We start from the raw sequence: 27,570 nt of genomic DNA, 5'->3' as shown, positions 1-27,570 counted from the left end.
GTTGACCCCCTCCCCCCCCTAAAAGTCTCACGTAATTTATGGACGCCCCCTAATGGTTTAATGTTATAAAGGATTTACATAATAATAAAGATATGTCATTTCGCTCGCATCAGCTATTTACTCGTATAGGTAAGTACTTATTTACTCGTATAAATATGCTTATTTAGCTACATAATATGCACATTGCTTTTCTATAGGGGAGGTCAGTCTCTGTGACCTTAATTTCCCAGAGAAGCCATAAAAAAATGTTGCCCATTCGTTTGCTAACTTTTTGCAGATTATTTGCTATTTATTTCCTTAATATAGTCAAATCTATTCATTAGTAAAAACTACGACTCACCGTAAATCCGATGCCGACAGTCGCTGAAAAATTTCCCTGTTGGAACTTTCCCGTCTCGAACTGGACTAGTAGAGATGTCTTTCCCACGCCGCTGTCACCCAGCAGGATCGTCTGTGGCATTTAATCAATTTAAATAGGGTCCTCTACGTAGGGCAAAAAAAGAATGAGACCTGTATAGGCTCCTTAAGAGCATTTGACGGTTTGTAAGTACTAATTTAATTAGTCTAAACAAATAAAGATAAAAAGGCAGTGGCAAAAAATTCGCAACAAAGTTCTTCGCTACAGCGGCATTCGAATCTATATTGTGTGGGGATTGAACCTGCGATTACTATGCTATGGTACACCCAGTGTATTTTTAATGTTAGAAAATCATCTATACTTATAATAAATCTGTAGAGAGGTCAATTCTGTACATGAAATATATTTTCAAAATAATTATCAGGGGTGATTAGTGATCGATACTGATGCCAAAAATTCAATCAGTAAAATTTTTGTCTGTCTGTCTGTCTGTCTGTCTGTATGTTCCTTATAGAAACAAAAACTACTGGACGGATTTTAACGAAACTTGGTACAATTATTCTTCATACTCTTGGGCAGGTTATAGTATACTTAGGGATTCCCACGGGAACAGGAATTAGCGGGAAAATCCTTTTGTATGAAAAATCTAAACCGCTTAAGTTAGACGCTTGAAATTTGGCATGCAGGTACCTTAGTAAACTTAAAGCTTAGTTACAACAGGATATTGCAAAATTCCCACGGGAACGGGAGTTAGCGGGAAAAAACATTTGTATGAAAAAATCTAAACCGCGTAAGATAGATGAAGGGGGTAAAACGGGATCCACGCGTACGAAGTCGCGGGCGGCCACTAGTTATGAAATAAACATAGCAGGTACCTACTCGTATCTAAATACGCACAAAGTAGAACTAGAAAGCAAGAAAAACAGGGCTTGAAGAAAAAAAAGAAATATTAAGTAGGGGAGACCTAGGAGAGTTGTGACAATTTTTACTCTAGGGGCCATAATATCTCGCTCAAAAAACATTCCACAGCTATGAATCATACAAATTAATGTAGCGCCGTTCCTTCTGTTTTCAAAACAATCACCAAAGTTAACTAAAGTATTAGGGTTTCTAAGAAAATCACCAAAATCTTAGACCACTCCCTCTGTCACAACTCTCCTAGCACCGAGGTAAGTTGTGACAGGTACTGAGGTGAGTTGTGACAGCATTGTATTTCATCTATTGGACATAAAAATACCATAATACTCAATCAAATATGATTTTTTAGCAAAAAAGTACTTTAATCATCCTTTAGGGGGCGTCCATAAATTACGTGAGACAATTTTGGCCATTTTTCAACCCCCCCGCCCCCCTTGGTGAGATTTGGTGAGATTTTGCCTGACCCCCTCCCCCACCCCCCTAGTCTCACGTGATATTTAAGCCAATAAAAATGCCTATTTTGCAATATCTATGCTTCGAGTCTATTAGATGTATTAATGTATATGAAAAAATCAGTAACCCAGTGTCGTGCCACGCGCAGTGCAGGGTTCCTTAGCTTCCCGTCGTTTAGTAGGTAAGACAAGCAATTGCTTCAACCTAGCCAGCTTTTTGATTCATAGTTAAAATAACGAATTGTTAAATTTTGCTACTAATGGTTAAATATTAATAAAATGTAAATAATATAATAATTAAAAAATATATTAAAAGTCAAGTTAAACATTGTTATAAAAACATTTTTTTCTGTTATTTAACCACTTGTCATTTGTCAAATTTGACTATTGGTTACTTTAACCAGGCCTGGCTCACTCCGCGCGGTACATCCGATAATTACCTACAGCGAAGCGCCCCGCCGGCGGGTATTATATCAGTCGAGTGTCACGCGCGCACTCGTCAGGACGCTGGCGTGCGTTGTAGTATGATTATAATTCTATGATCGAAGTATTATTTAAAAATGGACATAAAGAGAAAGAAATATTGTGCGGCGTTCGGGTGTTTAAATTCGAAAAGTAATCTACCGGATTTATCTTCTTTTTTCTCGTCAAATTCGATGTATCGCTCACGCCACCATTACGATTTGACTGAGGCGGGGAGGTGTCCAGAGCTATGTTTTACCAGTGAAAGAAACTAAATGACGTTAGTGGTTTCAGCACAATCGCAAAGGATCATCTTACCCCAGGGGATCAACTCGTACTACTTTCCGTTACAGGATGTCGTTACACAGATTGAGCCACATTTCTCCAGCTTTCATTTTTCTCCCACACTAGATTTTTTAATTATATTTTTTAGCTAATATAGTTACTTAATATCAGGGTTCGAAAATATCCGATATTTATTATAAATATCAAAATATCGGATATTTATGATATACAGGGTGTTAGGTAAATGGGTATATGAGCCGACACTAGCCCATGTTAACATGGTCATTTAAATGGTATGGCGAAGTCAGAAAATTTATATCTTCATTTTAATTATTTTATTTTTCATACAAATCGGATTTTATAAAATTAATTTTGTATGAAAATTAAAAAAATTAAAATGATATCAAATTTCTGACTTTACCATACCATTTATATGACCATGTTAACATGGGCTAGTGTCGGCTCATATACCCATTTACCTAACACCCTGTATATCCGATATATATCAACTTTGATATATATCAATTTTGTATGAAAGCCATAGTATTATTTTATTATATTATTCATGAATACTATTGCATATGTGTTACATAAACATGTTTTTAATGTTTTTAAAACTTAAAATCAGACAAATAAAGCAAAAACATAAAATATCTTTGAAATACGGCAAAATCACCAAAAAAAATAAATATCTTATGTCAAAAAGTACAAATACAGTAAGAAATTTTAAAAGTTGATATATATCATCAAAACCGGCTTGATATATATCGGATATATATCCGATATATATCTTGATATATATCCTTTGATATATATCCTCGAACCCTGCTTAATATATTTTCTTCCTCTTCTGTAAAAATAAAATAGTCGCGGTGGCATAATCCATGGACGGAGCTTCGCCTTCTGGGTTTACTTGATAAGCCTCTTTCTTCTTAATATGTATATCTTGACAAGTTTAGATTGTAAGAGGTCGCAGCATATTATCTTAAACTTTAACCCTTTTTAACCTAATCACTTCATAAGCTAGGTCCTATATTTCGACTCCAGCAAGCAGTTCCTCTATATGGCATTCATGTATAGTTATTAGGCATTCAGAATCAAAAAAGTAGCAGCAGGCGATTATACAAATTATGAACCTACTAACACACAAAAAAAACATCTAAAAATATCGTGGAAATGGCCCATCAGAAAAATTAAGTAAGCTAGGAGAGTTGTGACAGGCTGTCACAACTCTCCTAGGTGTTTAAAATGACGACTTGGTTCGAATAATATTTTTTATTTTCTAAACACGATGCGCACACAAAACATCAGTGCTACATTTTGAGACCTGAATAACCATGCAACTTAAGAAAAAATAACACAACAGTGCACATTATACTAAAACATGATATAAACTTAAATAAAATTATGACGAAAAACTTACTTTTCGCATTTTTTTGTACACAGACGTCATATTTACGTAACCGAGCCTCTAGCGCCGCCCGCAGGTACTTAGTCAAGAAGAGCGTCTTAAAAGCGACAAACAAACGTTTTTACCAGCTTCCTAACTATATTAAGTAAGGAGAAATCGTCCTTGTCACAACTCACCTCTGTCACAACTCTCCTAGGTCTCCCCTAGGTCCCTCAGAGGTACCTACACAGTCGCTATATTCGAAATTTCGAAGGGGAAAAATATAGAGTTAAGGTAAATTGAAAGTAAATACTTTTCGTTATTCTCAAAAATAGTATCTACAAAAATTTATGGCGTTAAAAGGTTTTTTACCAATAATTCTGAAATTCTTGGAACTTTTTTCAATAAAAGCTATTGTTAACATCTTTTGTTCTTTACTGATTTCTGATTTTAAAACAATGAATTCTAAATCGTTTCATGAAATTTATTTAGAACCCACAAAAGAGTTTCCTCTATGCTCTTGATTATGTTATTCCTCGTATTAATTTAATCAAAGTTGAATGTTTTTCCAAGAAGGACCTACCCTGTTATAATTAGTAATTTTAAAACATGCCCATCTAATTAAATGTTTGTTTATCAAGGTTGTCAGTAATTAAAATGTATCGATAGTAATTAAACGTCGTCCTTCATACTTATTAAATGCCTGGATGGCTTATCTAAATAAATTTAATGCACTCAGGAGGATTTAATGAATGCTGCCGACACGATAAGAAGAAAATGATACACAAAAGTTATCGACGATTGTCAGTTTTCAATAAGAAAATAAGAGGTCGACAAATGAATGAAAAGCCTATTTTTAGATCGACGCGGCCTTTTTTTTTTCAGTTATGTATTTGGTTTTGGTTTTTGAGTACTCGACGGAAAGTCAACAGTGTTCAAAGTATAGCTACAAACGCACACCTAACTAACGCAGAACTTCCTACCTAACCCTAGCATGCGATAACATTTGCTCGCTAAAATTTATATATTATAGCATACGATAGCTTTGCTTTGTGTTCGTTCGTTCGTTTCAGCCGAAAGACGTCTACTGCTGGACAAAGGCCTCCCCCAAGGATTTCCACAAAGATCGGTCCTGCGCCGCTCGCATCCAGGTGTCTCCCGCGACCTTCACCAGATCGTCGGTCCACCTAGTGGAAGGCCTGCCCACGCTACTGTATTTCAAGATAAAATCCAATACTAAAGATCCGTTTGTCTGGTCTTCAAATTATTATTCATAGGTACCGAGAAAAGTTGTTTACGAATTCGAAGTACCTAATTCATGAAGATGTTAGGTAGCTGAGAGCTGTGTAGTTCAACAATAATTTTAATTAATTGTTGCTAAGGATGAAGTTATCGTAATATTGAAACTTGTTAATCTGTTGTTGATTCCCTAGCAACTGTAGTAGAGTTGTCCAAGTTCAGCGATTTTATGAGCTACTAGCTCATAGAGCTAGCTAGGCTAGAGAATAACAATATTCACGATATTTTGTAACATGTGAAATTAATCCTACGAATCTCGTGTGATTGATGTGGAATAGCTTCCCACATAAACAAAACACTCCAATTAGGAATAATACCACTGCAAATAATACCGTAATAATAGACCTTTGTTGTAATCCTCTTACCGTAGTATGTGGGCTTTCGCAAAATACACAGTTCAATGGAAAATCAGGACAATCAAGCCGTAAACTTAAACTAAATTCCGAGAAGGTCAATTTGACTAAGCAAAGGATAATTATGATCAGAACTGCCTGATATTAACAGTAATCCTAAGAAAATAATTACTTAATAGTAATTTAGTTCGTTAATAATCCTTGTAGTTAAGCTGTTTGATACTAACTGATGAGGCTCTAGCTGGGAAATTAATATTTAGGTATACATAAGGTAGGGCTTAAGTCTGTTTGTCTTAAGGCTTTCTTATTAGAGCGCCGCGCTGGGAGCTGATAAAAGATATTAAGTAAGACTCACTTTAGCGTCCTACTTCTTAGACATTGTCGGCATAGTTTTTGGCGGGTTTGGCGGGCGGCAGGTCTCTATTGCTATACAATTAAGGCTCAGTGTCGCGTACCTTGTGGATGGGCACGTCGTCGTCGGCGTAGGCCTTGGCGGCCGTCTCGGCGGGCGGGCAGTAGTCGGGGTAGCCGGTGGGCGCAGTCTCTATTGCTATACACATAAAGGTCAGTATCGTACCTTGTGGATGGGCACGTCGTCGTCGGCGTAGGTCTTGGCGGGGGTTTCGGCGGGCGGGCGGTAGTCGGGGTAGTCGGTGGGCGCAGTCTTTATTGCTAAAGTCCGGTCGCCGAGCTCGTAGAATTTCGTCGCGCTTTCACACTCACTGTGACCGCCCATCGCACAGTCGCTACAGCAATATAATTACGCGCGAGCGAAAAGGATGGGTAGTTTGGGGTCATTGGATGAAATTCTACGTGCTCGGGCAACCGGACTTTATACACATAAGGCTCAGCGTCGCGTACCTTGTGAATGGACACGTCGTCGTCGGCGTAGGCCTTGGCGGGCGTCTCGGCGGGCGGGCGGTAGTCGGGGTAGCAACTTGTAGCCGGTAGGCGCAGTCCCTATTACTATTCATATAAGGCTCAATGTCGCGTACCTTGTGGATGGGCACGTCGTCGTCGGCGTAGGTCTTGGCAGGCGTCTCGGCGGGCGGGCGGTAGTCGGGGTAGCCAGTGGGCGAGCGCGTGTTGCGCTGCGCAGGCGCCGCTCGAAGCGTGTCTTCTTCGAACACATCGTCGCTCATGCTGTCATCTGTCATTTGCTGGTGACAAAATAATATAGTTAATTATAGTGACGAATTTGCCTAGGAAATGTTTATAGTGACAATAGATTGTACTGAAACTGAATTAAGTATTTAATTATAGAGCTTTTAATAGTCTAAAACTACTTGTTTCTCTCGTCCTTGTACAATCATCTTATCTTAATAAAAGACAGCCAATGAGGTTCATAGCAAAATATCTTGCCCGAGTGTCTAGTAGGTAACAACTTATTATACTCCAGAATTCTAGACTCGCAATGGGAATTTCCATTTCTCAAAATCGCTCCAGGTCTCCTCGCAAAACGGGACATGTCTGTGCATTAATAAATTAAGTTTAGTGCTTTGGAATGTCTTAAGTTTCTCGCATATCGCAGTTATATTTCCCTGTGAAACTTAACCATATCTTCATTTAACGACACATATTATGAGTTATTATCAAGAGACGGAGCGAGTCGAGGGGACCATTCAAGTTTCAACTGTCCTCGTCGATCTGATAAGAGAAGTTCATCCAGTTTAGAGCGCAGTCGAAATTGACGGTAGTTTTGTTTAGCGTGAGTCAGCATGACAAAGCGCAAATAAATTGGTAACAGAACCAGAAACTCTGAGTCAAGAGAGTTTATTTTTTTATCATTGACTCTACATGCTTAGTTACTTTAAGATCCGCTGACAAAAATAACTACTTTAAACAAAATAATAGCAATAACATTATCCCAATGACCACCAAAACCAAGATGAAAGAAATAAGATTAATCTAAGAAGATTTATTTTTGTCCTACGGTCACAGACTTCAAAATATTCTAATCTTATTATGTAAAGGTCAACCCAAACCGGTTGGCCGCTAGTTCATCCTTTGATCTGTCACACACAGGACGTCATAAGCTTATTGAACAAACTGGATTGGCCAAAGTATTCGTGTACAACAGAAAACCTTTACAAACGGTAGGTCCTTTTAAAACATCCCATGGAGGATGAAAGAAAGAAAGACCACAGTAAGTATAATTTTATCATAGATTGGTTAACCACTGTTTAATACCTCCATGCTCAGCATACTGGCTGATTCGATATTTTTTTATAAAAAAAAGAAAAGAAGGAAAAAAAGCTGTCAATTGTTTTTACTGTCTTCGCAGCTCGGTTTTTTGTCTGTAACACAATACAATTTTTCTGCGTCGTACCAAATCAAATATTATCATCGTCGTTTTTTTAGACCTACTGGTCAAACGTACTCCATATTTTTTGTGGTCCTTCGAGCCGGATAGCTCTTTGGATTCTACAGTCAATAAAAAACGCTCATCGAAAACTCTAAAATTTCCAGGTAGCACTTTTTAGCACGCCATTGTTAATTTCGTAAGTCGAAAATTCAAACTTTATTGTATTACTTTTACGTTATTTAAACGTTGACTCAAGCAAACACAGTTTTACTTGTCAATTATTTCGTAAAATCGTAATAAATAACTCGTCTTTTCAAACTCATTTTCATCGTTGAAAACTTGAACATTAGGTCGTATTGTCAATATTTATGATCGATTCAATCGTTATTCTATTACTTTTACGTTATTTAAACGTTGACTCAAGCAAACACAGTTTTACTTGTCAATTATATCGTAAAATCGTAATAATAACTCGTCATTTCACACTAATTTTCATCGTTGAAAACTTGAACATTATGTCGTATTGGCAATATTCATGATCAATTCAATCTTTATTGTTTTACTTTTACGTTATTTAAACGTTGACTCAAGCAAACACAGTTTTACTTGTCAATTATATCGTAAAATCGTAATAATAACTCGTCATTTTACACTCATTTCCATCGTTGATAACTTAACATTTTGTCGTATTAGCAATATCCAAAATGGATGATGATTCAAAGTTAACTTTACTGAATACTCGTCGGGAGTATGTATTTCGTGAGATTCAAATATTGTACGATTTATCTCAACAAATTACGACAGACAGGAGCAAACTTGCGATATTTAAAAGTCGTTTCAAGCGCATAGATGCTATTCGAACTGAATTTGTCGAAGTTACAGACGAAATAAACCGGTTAATTTTAACAATTAATCCAGACACACAAATTGATTACAAGAAGGTAGAATCATTTGATTTGTTGTATTATTCCGTTGTTTCGGTGGCTGACGAGGTGTTGCCGTCGTTAGGCTCTACTTTAACCCCTTTCAAGGAATGTATCGCTTTACCTGTCACCCTATATAGTTCAGGAAGATTTATTTTTGTTTCTTAACTAATTAATTCGTTCATTTTGTTTTAATGCAGGTGCTTATCCTTGCGACTTTTAAGTTGTTGCTAGAGTGCAATATAATTTAATTTTCACTGTCCCTGTAAGAATGCGTGCAGTGTTTTATTATTTCTTATTTTCCTCTTGAAGAGGTTTAATTTACTTTTGAAATCCCTAAGTGATTTCAAGTGGGGGGGTATGTTTAATACCTCCATGCTCAGCATACTGGCTGATTCGATATTTTTTTATAAAAAAAAGAAAAGAAGGAAAAAAAGCTGTCAATTGTTTTTACTGTCTTCGCAGCTCGGTTTTTTGTCTGTAACACAATACAATTTTTCTGCGTCGTAGGTACCAAATCAAATATTATCATCGTCGTTTTTTTAGACCTACTGGTCAAACGTACTCCTACCACATATTTTGACTTAGGTTAGGGACTTTAGAGTTAAAAGCTTGACTCTACATGAAATCTGACAACTTTTTCACATTGTGAGCCATACGGTTCGTCTTGGCAACATTTTACATGAAAATATTTTTGGTGGGTTACGTTCGTTCGTTCGTTTCAGCCATCCACTGCTGGTTTTCTTCCTCTCCCAAGGTTTTCCACAATTGGTATAGGATAATAGGTGGGTTACGATAAGTAGTACAATGATTGTAAAGTAAATGAATTAGTTTTCTGAATACTGCCACACTCAGAATAACATATTTTAGTTTTATTCATTTATGTATAGTATCTTGTCTGCTAAATAGTCATAAAAAATATGATCCGCTCCATTAAAATTTTCCATGAGAATGATCTACTTTATATTTATTTTATTTTAAAAAATGCGATAAGATTCGCATCTAAAACTGAATGTTTAATTAAGCAACTTGAAAAACATTATCATTTTTTCAAGTTACTTATTTAAAAATTCAGTCACTCTCACTCAAATCACTCAAGTTAGTCTCGGTAGCCTGAAGGTTGTTGAATATAAACATGTTCTGTTAGGCCTACTGATTTATGACCCCAATACTGCCCACACTGTAACGTACTATGCGACCTGGATGAGATATTTAATTAAGTCCCCTTTTGTCGGGAGATTTAAGGTTATATGCGTCAAGGTTATTTACCGAAATGCCGAACTATATCCTATTTCATAGAAAGGTCGCGCGTAGGCTGAGGATCATGATTAGTGCAAAATTGAGAGGATATTGGTAAGGAAATGTAATATTCACATGAGTGGTTATTAATAACATTTTAGCATAACGTTTGGGTGTTTATTTAAAATTTGAATGACGGTTGCTCAGTTGCCAGTCATGATTATAAATTACTTGATATCATCATTATTATCATTGCAGCCATAGGCCTCCCCCAATGATTTCCACAATGGCCGGTTGGTGGCGGCCTGCATCCAGCGCCTTCCAGCTACTTTATGAGGTCGTCGGTCCTCCTTGTGGGTGGACGTCTTACGCTGCGCTTTCCGGTACGTAACCTCCACTCCAGAACCTTGCTGCCCCATCGGCCGTCAGTTCTGCGTACTATGTGCCCTGCCCATTGCCATTTCATCTTGCTAATCCGTTGGGCTATGTCAGCCTTTAGTTCGTACTTGCTATCTTGAAACCTACAATTACCAACGATTGGTATTACATTCTCTCTCTTACATCATCATCATCTTAGATTACGCTCTCTGAAAAACATCAATCTTTTAAGCTGCGATCTCCAACCCGCCTGCCAAGCGTGGAGATTATGGCAAAACCCTCCACTATAGTGGAGGAGGCTCATAGTCCAGCAGTGGACTGTAAAGGGCTGTTGATGATGATGATGTATTACATTATCTTACATCTTATCGTCGAACACCTAAACTAATGATACTTGATACTGGGCATAATGATGAGGGGAAACATCTTCCAGCGCGTAACTTCGATGTCTTCAAGTAGGTATTAACTCAATTCAATGTTAAAGGAGTATTGTCAATGGAATTTTCGATTGTTTACCGTTCAAAGGATTCCAAGTAATGAAGCACTTAACTGTCAATACGACGTCAATATTTACCCTGCCTTTGAATAGCTGCCATCCATTATTCCGTTCCCTTCGATGTAGTCCGACAGTTAATAATCTTAGTATACGTAGATTCAGTGGGTTCACTTCTCACTTAAAATACAATTATGCCTCCACTATTTGTTCACTTCTCACTTAAAATACAATAAATGCCTCCACCATTTGTTCTTTACGTAGTACACAGACGGGCGATTGGGCAGCAAGGTTCTGGAGGTCAGAGGATGGGGCAGCAAGGTCGATCCATGAGGTGGTGACGTCGTCCACTCATAAAGGTCAATATGAAAATCATAGCTGAAATGATGATGGTGATGGTTGTTTTAAATGGGTTAGCTGTAAATACATAGTCTCATAATCATTTTTAACGTTCGTTAAATTCTAATGGACCTTTGATGTCTCTTTAATTTTTATTTGCCGTTCAATCCCTTTTAGACATTTTTATAATTATATTCACGAGTAAAACGCTTATTTCTATACTTTAAAAATATTAAGTACCTATAACCTCGAACATTAAAAGGATATTAGAGGTCTTTCAAAAAGCTTTAGCGAACTCATAAAAGTAAAAAACCTGTTAATTACTTTTAACGATAAAAATTATAATTCAAATTTTCTCGTTAGGTCGACTACAAAACCTAATATTTTGGGACAAGCCTATTCCAAATGTGGGTAAAGCCTGGTCCGTGAGCACGTAGAATTTTGTCCAATGACCCCAAGCTACCCATCCTTAACAACAACACAACTGACAAAATTCTACGTGCTCACGGACCAGGCTTTAGTTGGAACTCTACTGTCATCATCTCTACCTAATGATCGCGTCAAAACCGTTGTACAGCGTGTGTTTGAACAATATTGAACAATTATCGAGGTGGGCGGTGCAGCGGTGTTTACTTGCATATCCGACTGGGGTCACCAACTCGCAATGTAAATGTCGGACATCTGTGTATGATATGAAAAATGTATTGCCCAGCTGTGAGTACATAGAGTGTGAGAGTATGATTGTATTGGACTGCATGGCGTTGACATCTGCAATAGATAATTGTGCTATTATCCCTTTACACACGACGATACACGTACGTGAGAGTAACTTTGAAAAAATCTCATGCCCATGTAAACTTGTTTTTGCGGCCGCAATCGGCAGCGATCGCTCGTGAGAGATATTTACTCGCACACAGTGCCGCTCATTTAGTGTTGGGACCTGTCAGTGCTCGTTTACTCGGACTTAAAGTTGACTGCATTTTTTGGAACGAGAGGCGGCCAGTGTAAACATTTATTTTATGTGGTTATTGTTGTTTTCGGATAAGTGATATAGTTTTATTTTATTACGAAAACAGTGATTGTCCGAATGGAATACTTTTATTGTTATTTCATTGCATAAATTAATAATTATTACTACCACAAAATTAAGTCGCACGATCGTAGCTGGTCGGTCAAACCTCCAGTAGTTGATTGAAAACTATTTTATTTGTTATTTGATATTATGGATTAGTGTTTAGTTGTTTTTCTATTTTAGTGCATCCTAAATATGAAGGATGTGTCGCAGCATTATTTGGAAACGCAACTGACTATGAAATTAAAGATTTTCATGACTAAAAAGACCAGGAAACACAATTTCGAGTTTTTACGGTCTTTGAAGAGTAGAATACCAAATATGAAAGCTCAGGAGACGAAGTAGACCCTGAACATGAATCAGCAAGGCTGGTCAGAAATTTTAAAAATACTATGTGGCAAGCAAAAGCTGAAACAAAAGCCACGTCCGCTACAAAATACAGGGTCAATTTGGAAGAAAATTCAAACAAATTGAATTCGTACTCCAACTGAGTATCTCAATTGATTATTTTGATGACACATTTTACAAAGAGATGGCTAAGTGTACAAACTTGCACTACATGCGTTAAATCGATAAAGAATTAATAACTATTAGAACCGAAATTGCTATAGTGTTCGGTGCACATATTTTCATGAGATGCCTTCCGGACCCATGTTTGCATATGTACTGACACACTAGTATAAAAAATAGGGGCTTATTGCTAACAAAATAGTTCATAACCGATTTGTACACACACGACATTCCCTTTATGTATTTTAACATGACCAACTAGCAGAAACAAAACAAGACAACCGCTTTGGAAGGTGCAACCCATGATAAATAAAGGATCAATATACCTGCAAAGAGGTCCATCTTATTATTCAATCGTTGAACGATATGAGTGGTGTAGATATTCTGGACTAACGAATGGAATGCCACCAAACCTTTATTACAAGATAATAGGGTTTGAAAGTTCTAGTTTAAATTTTAGACCTGGAGGTTGTTAATTCGCGGCGGCTTTAGAAAATTGATTACACAGCTAATGGTTATTCAAAAAAAGACATTTTAGCATTACTACATTTTCGTTTTAGCATAGCTGAGGCTTTAAACAGATATCCTAATAAAGAGCATCGTGTCGAAAATTTACTAAACGACTCGACATCCATAAACAATATAATTTAGACTTTTAAGGTCAGAAGGCAAATGATAACACAGATGAGAACGATTACCTGGCTAAAAAGCACCGAGGTGTTACATGTTGGAAGGATGTTCTAGCTGGTCAAAAATTAAATGTGCTAAGTGAGATGTTTACCTGTGCCTTTCTCGCAAAAAAGCTGTTTCCAGTCATATCATCTTAAGCCATAAAAATGACAATTATTTCTTTATTATTAATTATAAAGTAATTTTGTTATATTTTACATTCTCTTAATAATCATCTCAGACTTCATATTGGTACGAACCAAACTAATAAAGGTTTTTACTTTGCAAGTTTGTCAAAAGGTGGATATTTTTTAATTAATTTGTTTTTTGTAAGACAATTTGCTCAAAGAGGTTTAATTTCTTGTTAAATTATAGCTTACTCTTTACTTATAGGGGTCTCTTACCAAATGAATACTTATGTGCTCATAAATTAGTAGTTTTCATTAAATAAATTAACTAAATAGTATAACACTCACTATCGTGAGACTAACAAATTATACCGAAGCCTCACTATCGTGAGGGCATACTTTCAGGAAAACTGAAAATTCAAAATTTTTTAAAGTATTTTTGTAATCTTATTTAAACTCTAAAATAACCCCTAAGTAAAGTTTTATTAAAATATTGACACTTTTTTATTCTCGTGTGTAAAGGGTTATGCAGAATTGCAGACACAATACTGACTTTTTGAACAAAACAGCCTTGATGGGGACTCATCAGAAAGATAAGTCATAATGCCTTGTTTTAAGAACCAAACATTATTTTAAAAAAAAACATAATAAGTTGTTGACGCTCAAAAGACGTTAATGTGGAACTATAGAGAAAGAAAGAAATATAATGCAGGCATAAAAACGAAGAATAACATGATAATACGGGCTTAAACGTAAAGTCCAGAATATCGGGCGTTATACAGCCGCGTGGCGATCCTAGCGCCCATATTACATTTTGTATTAACATCCCGTGTGCAGCGTGCACACGGCTCTATTGCCTTTGTGCGCAGTATACAGTGCGTATTACGGTATTGATTAATTACTTTGCTGAAACAGGCTGAATATTGAGGTTGTCTGAAGGTAATCCTCACTGATATAATCTTTATGTGTAGTGGGGGATTATTATGAAGGTATATTTCAAGTAAATTAATATAATAATCCCAAAGTAACCTCGTCTGTTTTATAGATTTTTGCCCCTAAAATCAGCAAAGCCAAAGATGAATTTTGGATAAAATTTAATTAACAGAGATAGAGCCAGCGTGGAACGTCCACCCACAAGGTGGACCGACGACATCATAAGGGTAGCAGGAAGGCAATGGACGTAGGCAGCTACCAACTGGGCAACATGGAAAGCATTGGGGGAGGCCTATGTTCAGCAGTGGGCGTCCTATGGCTGAGATGATGATGATTATTTGATGATGATGAACAGAGGTAACATAATTTAGCAGATATTGTTAATAACATTAACTATCAGTGTGAGCTAATTCTTTGCTATCTGTATTACACTAAGCTGTATGTTTACTCAATAAAGACAATAAAAAATATTTGGGATGAATTATTATGACACCATGCTGTATGTTTACTCAAAAAAGACAATAAAAATATTTAGAATGAATTATTGATTGCTACAGGCAGAATTGTTTTTTCTATGATGAAGGTGCCTTCATTTGTGACTGACTGAAACTCACGCGAATAAAGCGCAGAATAAATTATGTAAGTCGTGAAAACATTATAAAAGTAATACCAACGAATTAATAAGTCAAGTTTTCAATTCAAGAAGCGCACCGTTAGAATACTTAAGGGTTATAAAGAAAACAGAAGACAGCTTATCATCAGAAAGCTTTACAGAATAAATTTTCTCCGTACTGTTTTAAATTCTGTGATACCAACGTTTTAAAAAAATAAAGTAAATATCAGTATCTGACCATTTTTTTCAAGAAAAGTAGAGTTTGTTCAGTAAATTAAGTTACTAACTTCTGAGTTTTGAATTTTGATTGATTATGTTTACGTACTTTGTCCTACTTCTGAAACAAGTTTTCAGGAATATTCGCCGTATCCTTAATGATGTGTCATTTAATCTTACGCCCGTATTCACAAACGATACTTGCTTAAGTGAAGCAGCAAATTTTACGCACAGCGTTGAATAGAGCTCTGTGATTGGTTCGTGTGTCACCCTGTGCGTCCACGCGCACTATAAGACCTCATAGTACCTAATATTCGCTCCCGCTGTCTATGCGCTTAGATTTCTGTGGATCAAGGTAATTTATTTCGAAATAATGTATTATTTAAAACTTGACTCTATCTTCAATAGCTCCAATTATGAAACGTACGGTAATTAGCTTGTTTGTTTATTAATCAACTAGCTTTCCGCCCGCGGCTTCGCCCGCGTGGAATTTTGTCTGTCACAGAAAAACTTTATCGCGCGCGTCCCTGTTTCAAAAACCGGGATAAAAACTATCCTATGTTCTTTCCCGGGACTCAAACTATCTCTATGCCAAATTTCATCAAAATCGGTTGCGAGGTTTAAGCGGGAAAGCGTAACAGACAGACAGACAGACAGACAGACAGACAGACAGACAGACAGAGTTACTTTCGCATTTATAATATTAGTTGGGATAGTTGGGATTTCCTGCTATGCTGCATTTTTACAGAGCCCTTACTTTACGTGACACTGTCCAAGTCCATTGCACCAAAATAGCACTCTAATACAAACACATAATATGCATAATAATATTGTTTATCTAAAATTTTCCTCCGTCCGTACAATCAGTGTCAAATAGGTGACACTCAAAGGCCAAAAGACAACACAACCTTATTCCAATTGCAAGAAAGAAGTGTAGCGATAAGGGTTGCCAGGGTGTCCGACTTTAGCCGGACATGTTTGGCTTATTACGCTCTTGTCCGGCCAAATATTGTCTTGTCCGGCCTGTCCGGCTTTTGTTAGGCTTTTTATTTGGCTGCCGCGCCAGCCGAAAGTCGAGCCACATCAGGACTTTGGGCAACCGATGATGATAGTGCCCACTCGTGAGCTACGACACTAATTGCCGGCTTATGTGTTTTAAGACCTGGCAACCCTAGTTGCGAACTTTTTGGCTAATTTGGGTGTCACGGACTATTTGACGCTGACTGTACAATATACGAGCGGGACGTGTCACGTGCGTCACCCATGGGGTCCCATGTTGGACCCTACTCAAGTAACCTTTATGTCCAACTTATCTTTAATGACTGATGGGGTTGTAGATCGAGGTTGAGAGATGAAGTCGTTCTTTATTGTTTGGTTTTAAATTATGATCGTTTTTAGCTTGCAGATATTTGAATTTTTTACATCATTTCAATGATAAACTAGGGCTCAGATTTTTCTGTTATCTGAATAATGTAAATCAAAATAGTTAATTAAAGTAATCAAAAGCGTAAGCTTTAAACGGATACCAACCAAATCCTGCGGGTCTTGCGGGTGACGAAGTCACTAAGTAGGTAAATAATAAATGTGAGAGTAACTAAAGTATATTATCAACCAATAAACTGTCACTTGTCAACGGCATTTCATTTGTAGCATACACGTGGATGGTGGATAATCTAAAATCAAGGAAAACGCGACACACTTCCCACCGTAAATGGATCATTTTCCCTTGAACTACAGCATTCAAAGGTCTTCGTATTCTACAAAAACCTTTTACTCGTAATGAGTTTCCGACTAAATTACATTTCTCTGCGAGTGTGGGAGAACGTTCATATAATTAAAGTGGTCATTTAGCCATAACAGGTCATCCACAAATAAAGCTAACTACCCACGTAAAAATGTACGGTTCTACTGATTTAAGGTAAGGTTTCTGGTAAATAGGTCTGTCTTTAATTAAAATCAGGGCTAAATGTAGGTTTTCCTCTTATTAAGGTTACAGGTCACGAAAACACAATAAAACGAAAACAGTAAAATTCTTAAACTGTAGAGAGGAAAAATAGTGCTAAGGCAGTATGTCTATTTTAGTTAACTGTCGGCTGAGGTAAAATCAAGCTTAATAAGTAAACTGCAATTTTAATTTGAAACACCCTCAAGTTACATAAAGTAGATGATAAAGTAACTCTAACGTATTTATAATAATGTATTGTAAAGGATACGACGGTTGTAAGCTGTAAACATCTCAATAATCTCAGCAGTAATGAAAATTATATTCAAAAGAGTTGTAATTTTATATTCACTTGATCAAAAAATTCCAAAAACAGCTATTAAAACTAAGACTTGTTTTATTTTCGGTATAATCAAGTTCATATTTTCCGATAACAGCCTTCGAATCTTTTTTGCGTTAGTCTTAATAATTTCAAATTGCCACCGTCAGGAATTAATAATTTTGGAAACTTTACAAAGACTTGTGTACGGAGAATATTCGACGATCTTGTTTATTTTTGGATTAAAAAGGTCACATCATTAAAAGTTTATCAAAGTCTTCAAAGCACAGTGTGAAAATCGTTTGCCCGATCAGTTTCTTATAAATTCTCGTTAAATATTAAAATAGCTACGAAAAGTTACTATGTAATTTTACTTTTAGACTCTACATGAATCATTCATAGTATTTTTTCTAAGCACAAAATACAGCTAAAATATTTTGTTATAATAAAAATTTTCTTAGGCTAAGTTGCACCAGCTGACTTTATCGGTAACTACAGTATAACAATAACCGGTGCTTTTTGTATGGAGTTTGTCTCATTTTTGACGTTTGTTAAACTTAAAGTAAGATGTTGCAACTCATCCTTAAGCACTCTATTATTATTAGAGGATTGTGCCACTAACGCCATCTATGAGGATTTCCCGGAACCACGCCTCTACGGAAACTGAGTCAGCCGGGGTTCCGTAATTCAGAGACCGCCTTTTGTTCCTAGTTGAGCTTGTGCTAGGAAGATGTCTTGGGTGTCTGGGCGGGATTAGAAACTGTATGTTATTATTGGGAATAATAAAATGTTACATATAATTTACTTTTCTATTAAGCAACTTATATGAATTTAAATTAGTTAAGTACAGTCTGAAAAAAGCGTAAGGAAGAGTTTTCATATCATTTTTAAGGTTGCTTGAAGTCTTACTTATTTAGAGTGGATGACAAATAGTATTATGCAATAGCAAGACACCGACTTCAAAATTATCCTGAAAACATTTGAAGTTACTTTTGATTTGATTCCACACAGACGAAGTCGCAAGTAAATAAAGGAGTGAAAATAATGCAAAGATCATTATATGGCAAATCTCCAGAGGCCCTCACAATTCTATTATACAACGAAGAACGGCGACGTCTCACATCCAGTTACGATGCGCGACAAGCCATTACGTAAAGGTCCTAAACTATTTTTACGGCTGGCAATGACGTCACACGCCCCCCATAGTGCCTATGGCTTATTTGTTCCTATGTCTTCGCATTTGAGTCGAAAATAAAACGTATTTTCGTACATTCGCCAGCTGTGAGCTGTAAACACCTCGTAAATAAGAGCAAGATGGAAAAAATCTATTACCCGTCCAATATGCATGTAAAGTAAAACTTAATGACATTTGCATAAATGTATTTTTAGATGCGGGGTGCTGGTAGGGTTGGCGCTTTGGCATTTGTCATACGGAAAATTATGTAAAACGATTTGCAGGGTATAATCGCTTTTAATTGAAATAAAATAAGGGCGGCATTATTAAGATTTTATCTAGTCGTCATATCGTCACACATTCCCATTAATTTAAGTGGTGATCCACGTAGAAAAAAATGGTGTTCTTACGTAATCAAGTCGAGAAATCTTGCGCTTTTGAAAACAAAACAAATGGCAGATCAATTTTTAGGGATGTAGGTACCACGTAGCAATTTTTACCTTAAATTTAACATTTACATGAGTACATGATGTTTTAAACTTTCAAAACAAAAGTTTTATTCTGTTTTGTTTGAAAAAAGGACTATACCGGTTGCTTTACCATCACAATGATATCTATTCTTGAAGTCCTGCCATCCCTACAAAAACTTATTAGATCACACCCCCCGAATCAGGTCAATGTCGCCCGCATTCAACTGGTGAAACCCGACCCCACGCCATAACAAGGATGGCGAATCAATGGGATTTGCCCTATTTCGGGCTAGGTATTTGTAAAGAATAAATCTTTTTGGTTATTTAAACTGCCTTGACATCTGGATTACACTCTTGGTGAAGATTTTAAAAACTATGTAAGGCTTAGTGACAGCACCTAATTTTAATCGTAACTAGGTATACTATAACGATAACCAGTATTTTTTAGATGGAGTTTGATAGATTTTTGACGTTTGTTTTAGTTAAAGTTATATGGTGCAGCCTTAGTAAATAGGTACATAAATAATATGTATGCCATGGGCTATTTTTATCCGACTTCGCCAGAAGGTGGAATATGTTTTCTGACTAAATTATCTTCATAAAGAATATGTGTAAATTAACTTCTTATGCTACTTTAAAAAAATGACTGGATAAATGCGGCAAATTATAATTCAAACATTCTTCTGAGGAAGATTCTTGTGAAGAGAAAATTGGAAAAGTTTTTAAAACCATTTTGAATTCGGGAAAAACTTAACGTCTTTTTTTCCACGGAATGTTAATTGGTATGGTAATAATTTTTTAATGACAGAAACATCTTTTTAACGTCTGTTGAATCAGCATACAAATAAGGCTTTATTTGTAATGATAAATATAGCAATATTATTTACACGAACACAAGGTAAAATGTCATTAAATAGTGAAATATTAATTGTGTTTCACAAGGTTGACAGCCCTGGCCTTCCAATTACATTGTCGTGATGAAGCTTTTAAGGCCTTATTGATTTTGTTCAGCCCTGATTACTGCTTGTGAATCTGTTGAAAATAAAGCCTTTTACCTATATAACTGATATTTCATTAACATTAAACTACCTACTTTTATTAACAATAAACTTTTAAAGGCCGCTACCAATCGATCAACAANGGGGGCCTATGTTCAGCAGTGGACGTCCTATGGCTGAAATGATGATGATGTTGAAACTTTTAAACAGTACCTAAATAGTATAGGAATATTAGCAATCTTCAATGCTTTAGAGTTGGTTTTTCAACCATGGAATATCTTTTATCTGAAGAATTAAATTTACATTTTAACTGTCAATTGGCCAGTCTCGTTTTATTCAGTTGAAAGTTATTAGATGATTGATCAGTCAGCCCCTAGTTACGCTATCTATCCAACTTTTATGGTTTGAAAAACATGGGTCAAGTCAGTCACCCGATAAATAACGAAAGGTCATAGATTCAAGTCCCACCTAAGCCAGACGAATCACAATCACATTTAGCAATATAAATGCAAAAATATCGACATAAAGCACGTAGTTAATACCCACGCCTTTGTGAAATGTTCAAAGAGTATTTAATTACGATCGTGTGGGAGTTACTCAAATCACAATCCTAAAAGGTAATGTATGTAGGCATTTATGTTTTGCTGTAATGGCGCAAGTACACTATGTGAGAAATTGGCAGAGACGTAATAAGTGTGAACACCATCTCGGTTACTTTCTCCTTCGCCAACCCGTGCTTTGGTGTGAGATCTTTCGTTTCGGTAAAATTTTCCGCATAGTGTACTTGCGCCATAACGCTACATGAGCCGTCGTATGACGTCACATGATTTAATCGAATCGACAGCTTAACATGCCTTCCAAAGCACAGGAACATGTTTTTTTTGGCTGTCAGGTTGATTCAACCCTGTAACAGGTGAAAAAATGTAAAAGGTAATTTTACACTAATTAGAAAGAAGAAAGAAAGAAAATACATTTATTTGGTACACTAGAACAACAAATTACAGAATATTAATACGTAATTGCCTCCATTTTTCCATAAGGTAACGTGAAAGGCGACAAAGGCACTTTGTGAACAGAACATCAGGCCTCTTCAAATCTTTCAATTGCCTCTGGTAAATTAGAAAGGATAGGTATGCTCCTGCAGTGACTATGTGACCCATTTGAGCATTCTACCCAATATCTCCTAGTCGAGAGGGTCTATCTCTGGAACTGAAGAGTATAGCCAAATCCTCAATTTGCATTTGGTAAGGGTTTCTTCTGCAGTGGAGACATTCGCCCGTCGTATTCACAAACATTACTATGAGTTCTCACAGTGCGCGTGGACGCACAGGGTGACACGAATTAATTACAGAGCTCTATTCAACGCTGTGCGTTCGATTTGCTGCTTCACTTAAGCAAGTAAATGACCTGATGATGATAATGCGTCCCATTTTAAAATGAAAAATTGCTTTGATTGTAATTCTGGAAGTCAAGAGCTGAAGAAGGGTATAAAATGGGTCAAAGACTAAAATTACATTGTTTTCGATTTCCCTTACCTTCGTAACATTGGTTATTTGTTGTTCTCTACAATGTAATCTTAGATTCTGTCTCGTAACGAAGATAAATCGACGTCTGTCTGTACAACAATTTGTATTCAATTTGCAAAATAAGCCGATTGGGACGGGAGGATCGCTGAAAGATTATTATGTATTTTTCTTTTCTTGGAAGAGCAATAAGGAGCGTGGGTTGAGAAAGATATTAAGGAAAATACCTACTTACTAGTTATTTTTGAATTACGGAGTATTAAAAGTAAAAGTCCTCATAAAAGGGTAATTGTGTTGGTTTTGTAATATTTAGACATTGATAAAATAATAAACCTGTATAGATTAGGAATACAGTCGCATGTAATCAATAATCGAGCTCCATACAATCTCAAGGCAAGGAGAATTTGCCAAACTTCGAAGTAAGTTATATACCTTTTTTAGTGAATAAGACTATAGGAAACACCCAGTGCAACTATGTAAAGGTATGGTTATTTAGTGCACATAAACTGTACTGTACCTTGATAAGTATACAGGTGATTTTGCAATCAGTATTAAAATTTTTAGGAGCGACTCAGACAGAATCAGTAACCATCGATTTATATTTTAAAAAAACTTTTTTTATATTAAATGATTTTTATCAGCTAGGTACCCGCGGTTTCGAAATAGTAACCACGTGTGCCAATTTTCAACGTAGAGCTTATCAAAAAAAATTGGATACTGATTGCAAAGTCAACCTGTATTTTATACGGGGGTCGAATCCGCGACCTTTGTCTAGTAGCTGAGTTCCCAATAATTACGTCAAGTCGGTTGTACTCGTAAAATAGGAACGCAATCATTATTTACTTTATGAGCTTTTAATGCCGTAACTATTTATCGGTGGCCAATAAAATAAACGCAAAATAACTCGAAACGTAATAGTTTTGTCGTAAAAATAACTTTAAGAGCAGTTAAACCATTTTAGCTAACCTTGTTTGTCTTTATTGTTTCCATGCAGCACTTTTTGCTAACTATAGGTTTATTATGTAGGTATCCCCTCTAAGAGAAAATCGGAAAAGTTTCTGAAGATACTAAAAGGTACTTAATTAAAACGTGTTTCTTAATACTATCCCTAACATATTACTATCTTAAATACCTACTTATATCTAAGATTTACAATATTATCTAAAGAAGGACTGGACATTTACGACTCTTTTTGATCTTTAATTAATCTAAAGTTTATTAATTTCGTAATGGATTTACCCTGTAGATTCATACTAACTGACGAGAGTAGGTACTCAAACTCATAGATATTTGCGATTCTGGCAACCAATAAAAAGGGACATCAAAGACAATACTTTAATGAAAAGTCATCGACAAAATTCCAAAAATACACGCTTCATTCTCTCAACTACAAAGGTCACGGAGATAAATTCGTTCGGCCGACAAAATGCGATTGCGTTCCGTGAGTCATTTCTGCGAACACTTGGACAGTGATAAAGCAATCTATAACGTAATTACTGAGTAGGTACCTTCTCTCTTCATTGGAAAAGCGCTCAATTTATTTTATAAATGGTGATCATGTTTTGTTTTACGTTCGAAAATTGAAGTGGAATTTTTAATTCCAGCCAGCAGTTTTATTTTTTTTATTGTTCGATCCCGAAAACTGCATACACCTATTTTAATTTAGACTCTTTATTGCACAAAGGGATGCGCCAAAAGCTGAAAATTGAAGCATCTTATTTATTTTAATTTGTGATTTTGCAATAAAAATTAGAAACATTGTAGAGTCGATTGGCAACACACAAAACAAAATAGTAGAGTAAGAATCTGTTGTTTTATTGTGATTATACAATCTTTATCCCTCAAAATATGACATAAATACTTTAAATACTAGGCACCTACAACATTTAGTAAAATTTTTTTTTTAGAGCTACGTCATACTTTAAGGGTTTATCATGAATAAAAATTATCCCAACGGGGTTTGAATTGAATAAGCCTATTCAAAATTGTCTGTGTGGCCTTTTATTAACCCTTTAACTGCTATTTGCATTCGAAAGAGATTACTTTGAAAGTAAACAAAGCAAAGTTGAGTCTGTTTTGAGAGCAAACAAATCGATACAATTGAATAGGTACCTAATGATGACGCAAGCCGCAAAAGTGGTACGAATATACATATTCAGATTGAATATACTGGCTTTGTGTGAAGATAATTATCTGATGGATAGATAGCCAGCCAAATGTAAGGCAAGCAAAAAATAGAAATAAGTACAAAACGGTTGTTTTCCTATCAACAAAATAAAAACAAAATTAAAAGAAGGAAACTGGGCCAACAAACATGATAACTTACATAATTCCTGAAAACTGATGGCATATTTTTTCTAAAAACAGAAGAGTTCTCAAAGACTGTATTACTTGCATTAGTTTTTTTATGAAAGTAAGAAATATTTTTGTCTTTCTAAGTGAGTATGTCGACGTATAAAGAATGTAGAGTTATCAATACTTGTTTCAAAGTTATTATTTGTGACTGAAAAATTGGTATAAAATATATTTCAAATAAGAATAATATACCTACTTACCTAAAATAACGTATAATTTTTATTTAAAAAATTTCATACCGTTTCTAACTCGACTTCGTAATTTCATTTACGATTAATTTTCCATCGCGTAATAAAAAAATTCTTTCTAATGAAAAGCTCTTAACTGACATCTCGTAAGTATATGAGAAACACGCACAGGCCATTCTCAACCTAATACTCATAGCCTTAAGATTGATAGCTCACAATTTAAACAATTCATCTTAAAAGCTATTAAGTTTTATTGTTGCTTTATAATGTAATTATCATTTAACACTCTATGAAATATTTACTTTAATTTACCGATTACGAGTATCTACATCACTACAAATACATACTTACACTCATTATTCTTCGAGTAATCGATTAACCACTTTTGTAACAACACAAACAACACTATCATAAAAGTTGAGTGGCCGAAAACACAAGTGGAGTACGCGACATCCTGAAAAATGTAGCCAACTCCGAAACTACAGCCAAACCCACTGGGTAACACCACACACTGAAAGCATCACTTAAACTTCAACAACCACGCCACGAGAAATAGTTCTAACACTAAATAAACAATTTTTACGACAAAAAACGCTGGAGAATCCGCGAAACACCCGATATCATGACACTTTAGGTCAAAAACTCAAATTTTGAGGTTATCTCACGGATCGGTAAATGTAGGACACTTAACCATAGCTTTAGGGTTCAGAATCGCTTGGCTAGTTGTGTCTCTGTGTGCACTGTTCGACGTTGTAGAAGCAATTCCCCTGTGTATTATGACCATTGTGAGACTGTGTGAGTGGGGTTAGTAGCTTTTTGGACATGTGTGGGTGGTGCTGAGTTACACGATGACACAATTTTCACGACGAATCTCGAGGTAAAATCACATGTTTCTGTCAAAGTCATTGACGTTTCCGAATTTCCCACATCCGAATACAAAAATAAAGCTAACCACAAACCTGCTTCTTAAAAAATAAAAACACTCGTAAGTTTAATTATTGGGAATGTAGAGATTGGGAACTTTTCTAAACTACTTACTTTAGTTAAACTTTCATTACAATAAAAGAAACAGGGTAAGGACTAAGTATTATCAAATTCTCTATCTTATGTCTTCAAAATAATGTACCCCAATAACTATTTTATACACATTTAGACATACAGATAAAAAAAATATCTTCCTCTTTTTGAGCTGAGGAAATGGAAACTATGGAAACCAATGACTCCCTGGTGAGTGACATCTAACGGCACTAACTTTCGTCAGACCATTTAATAGTGGAACGATGCACGAATACTCAGCAGCAGAACCGCGAATTTAACTTACTGTGTAAAAAGTCGACAAATCTCTAGATTTATCTCGGAAAATACTATCTCGCGTGAACCTGCTTTTCACAAATCGATCCCGTCTTCTCATCCACCGAGATGGGGCTCTACCACCTAAACTCACAACAAAGTCGCTCACATCCCAGCTGACATTGACTTCCTCTCTTTCGCGCATACCAACAATGACAAAGACACATCATTCCTTTGCTGAAACGATTTTCCTTTCAGCGCTGTTCGTTTCGTGGTACGGGCTGATTTTACGTGTGTGTCGGTCAATTACCAACTCACACAAATGCGTTCAATTCAAAAAAATGCTCGCGTTTTCCTGGTGCCTTTTCAAGCTGAATTGTACTTTATGTTTGGAGCGTTAAAACTCAAAAGTACACCAACGTTGTTGATTCAACAGTTTGTTAAAAGGGTGTGTGGAAATCGTGGGACGGAGACGGTGATAGGAAAACGCGTGGGGTGAAAAAGGATGGAGTTAATGCGTCTGTTGTTGTCAGCTGGGGTGTGTAGGTGTACTTTATAGTCGGTACAATGTAGCGCGGATACGTGACCTATCTTTACATTGTGTTATCGGCGGTGGCTGAGCCGATGATTAACGAACTAAGCGATAAGCCGAAGTAATGTTAAACAGTTCGAAAAAGTTTGTTTGATGAAGAAGTTTGGCGGATTAGGGGCATGTGACTTTGGGTTATTAGAGGTAAATTAAGCCTTCATACAAATTAACGACGCTAAAGATAACTAGTTAAGTATACAATTTATGTCAAGTTAGTTTTAATAAAAATGTAGAGCTTTTCAAATGAATGTCTTCAAAGTATGTAATGTCATATACCTACTCGTACTCAACTCGTACAATGCCAACGCCCAGCTAGAAAATACAAAAACACTGTCTATAAATATAAATTTTCTGATTTGCGCAAATACCTGAAAGCTACGTATTTTTTGTAGAGCTATTCCAGTAGCAGAATTGAAAACCGATACCATTTGGTTTGGTTTTTATTTCAACAAGTAGAATTTACATTCGCGTTTCACCGCCCACAGCCACTCCTTAACTAGGGAAGTATTCCTGCTCATCAAATTAGTAAGGTTTTGTAGTCCCAAGGGATAGCTTTAGTATTCCAGGACCCGCATTGTAATTAAACCGAGTAAATAAACTTGAAGTTTAATGTCCCTGACCCGAAGTTGAATGAAAGTTAAGTGGCATCCGATGGACATAGTGTAAAAAAGTTCAAAGTTCATTTCCTGGTCGGGTCAGTAGTAGATAGGAATATTAATTTGCTTATTTTTATAAAGTCATGTAGTGCACTTTGCTCAAAACCTGTAAGTAAATTGTCAGTAAAGTTTCTATAAAACATGTGCAAAGATATCAACGATACTTTCATAGTTTAATTACTCGTATAACTAGAAAGATTTGTCTACATTTCAAGCTAAGGTTTAAAAAAAAACTCTTCATTTAAACCAACACATATTACACACATTTTCAGTTACTTACACTTTATCCCTGTTATTGAAAATGTAGAGTAACGTTTTGATAGTCCTGCTGTATTTATGACTAGGTAACTTAAATAATACTGGAAACCTTTTATTATCGTGGAATAATAACCATATCGAAGCAGAATTACGATCGTTTTATTGTAACATTTCATTCGAGAGCAATAAGATAAGATGTCTTGGTCACATACCAGCTCTACGTTATTTATATGCGGGGGAGGTTGGGCTAAAGTGTAATAAAGTTTAACCGGTAACATTTTTGTTATTGTGTTACGTGGGGCCGGCTAGTACTTTTGGTTGACATGTTATCAGTGTAGAACGCTAGTTAACCAATTTGATTCATTTATCTTCTCAAACTTCTCATTGATCTTATTTCCCAAGTAATTAACTGATTTTTATTTTGAAGAACTATAAGAATTATTTACCAGCGGATTTAATATTACAATTATTAA

At 36.0% G+C, this 27,570-nt stretch overlaps 1 protein-coding gene across 1 annotated transcript; it reads right to left on the bottom strand.

Moving 5' to 3' along the window:
• Window positions 1–340: 340 nt before the first annotated feature.
• LOC114351256 (ras-related protein Rab-26-like) lies at window positions 341–24,915 on the bottom strand (the record flags this gene model as incomplete). Its single annotated transcript, XM_028302395.1, has 3 exons — window positions 24,656–24,915; window positions 6,513–6,677; window positions 341–451 (listed from the first exon to the last, which is right to left on the bottom strand). Coding segments are annotated over exons 1-3 (282 nt in total), but the record flags the coding sequence as incomplete, so codon positions are not given.
• Between the last annotated feature and the right edge of the window lie 2,655 nt (window positions 24,916–27,570).

This window comes from Ostrinia furnacalis, unplaced genomic scaffold (assembly GCF_004193835.3).
Source record: "Ostrinia furnacalis isolate ACB-3 unplaced genomic scaffold, ASM419383v2 OfSCF1125, whole genome shotgun sequence".
Classification (NCBI taxonomy): domain Eukaryota; kingdom Metazoa; phylum Arthropoda; class Insecta; order Lepidoptera; family Crambidae; genus Ostrinia; species Ostrinia furnacalis.
This window is presented reverse-complemented; position numbering and strand designations above follow the sequence as displayed.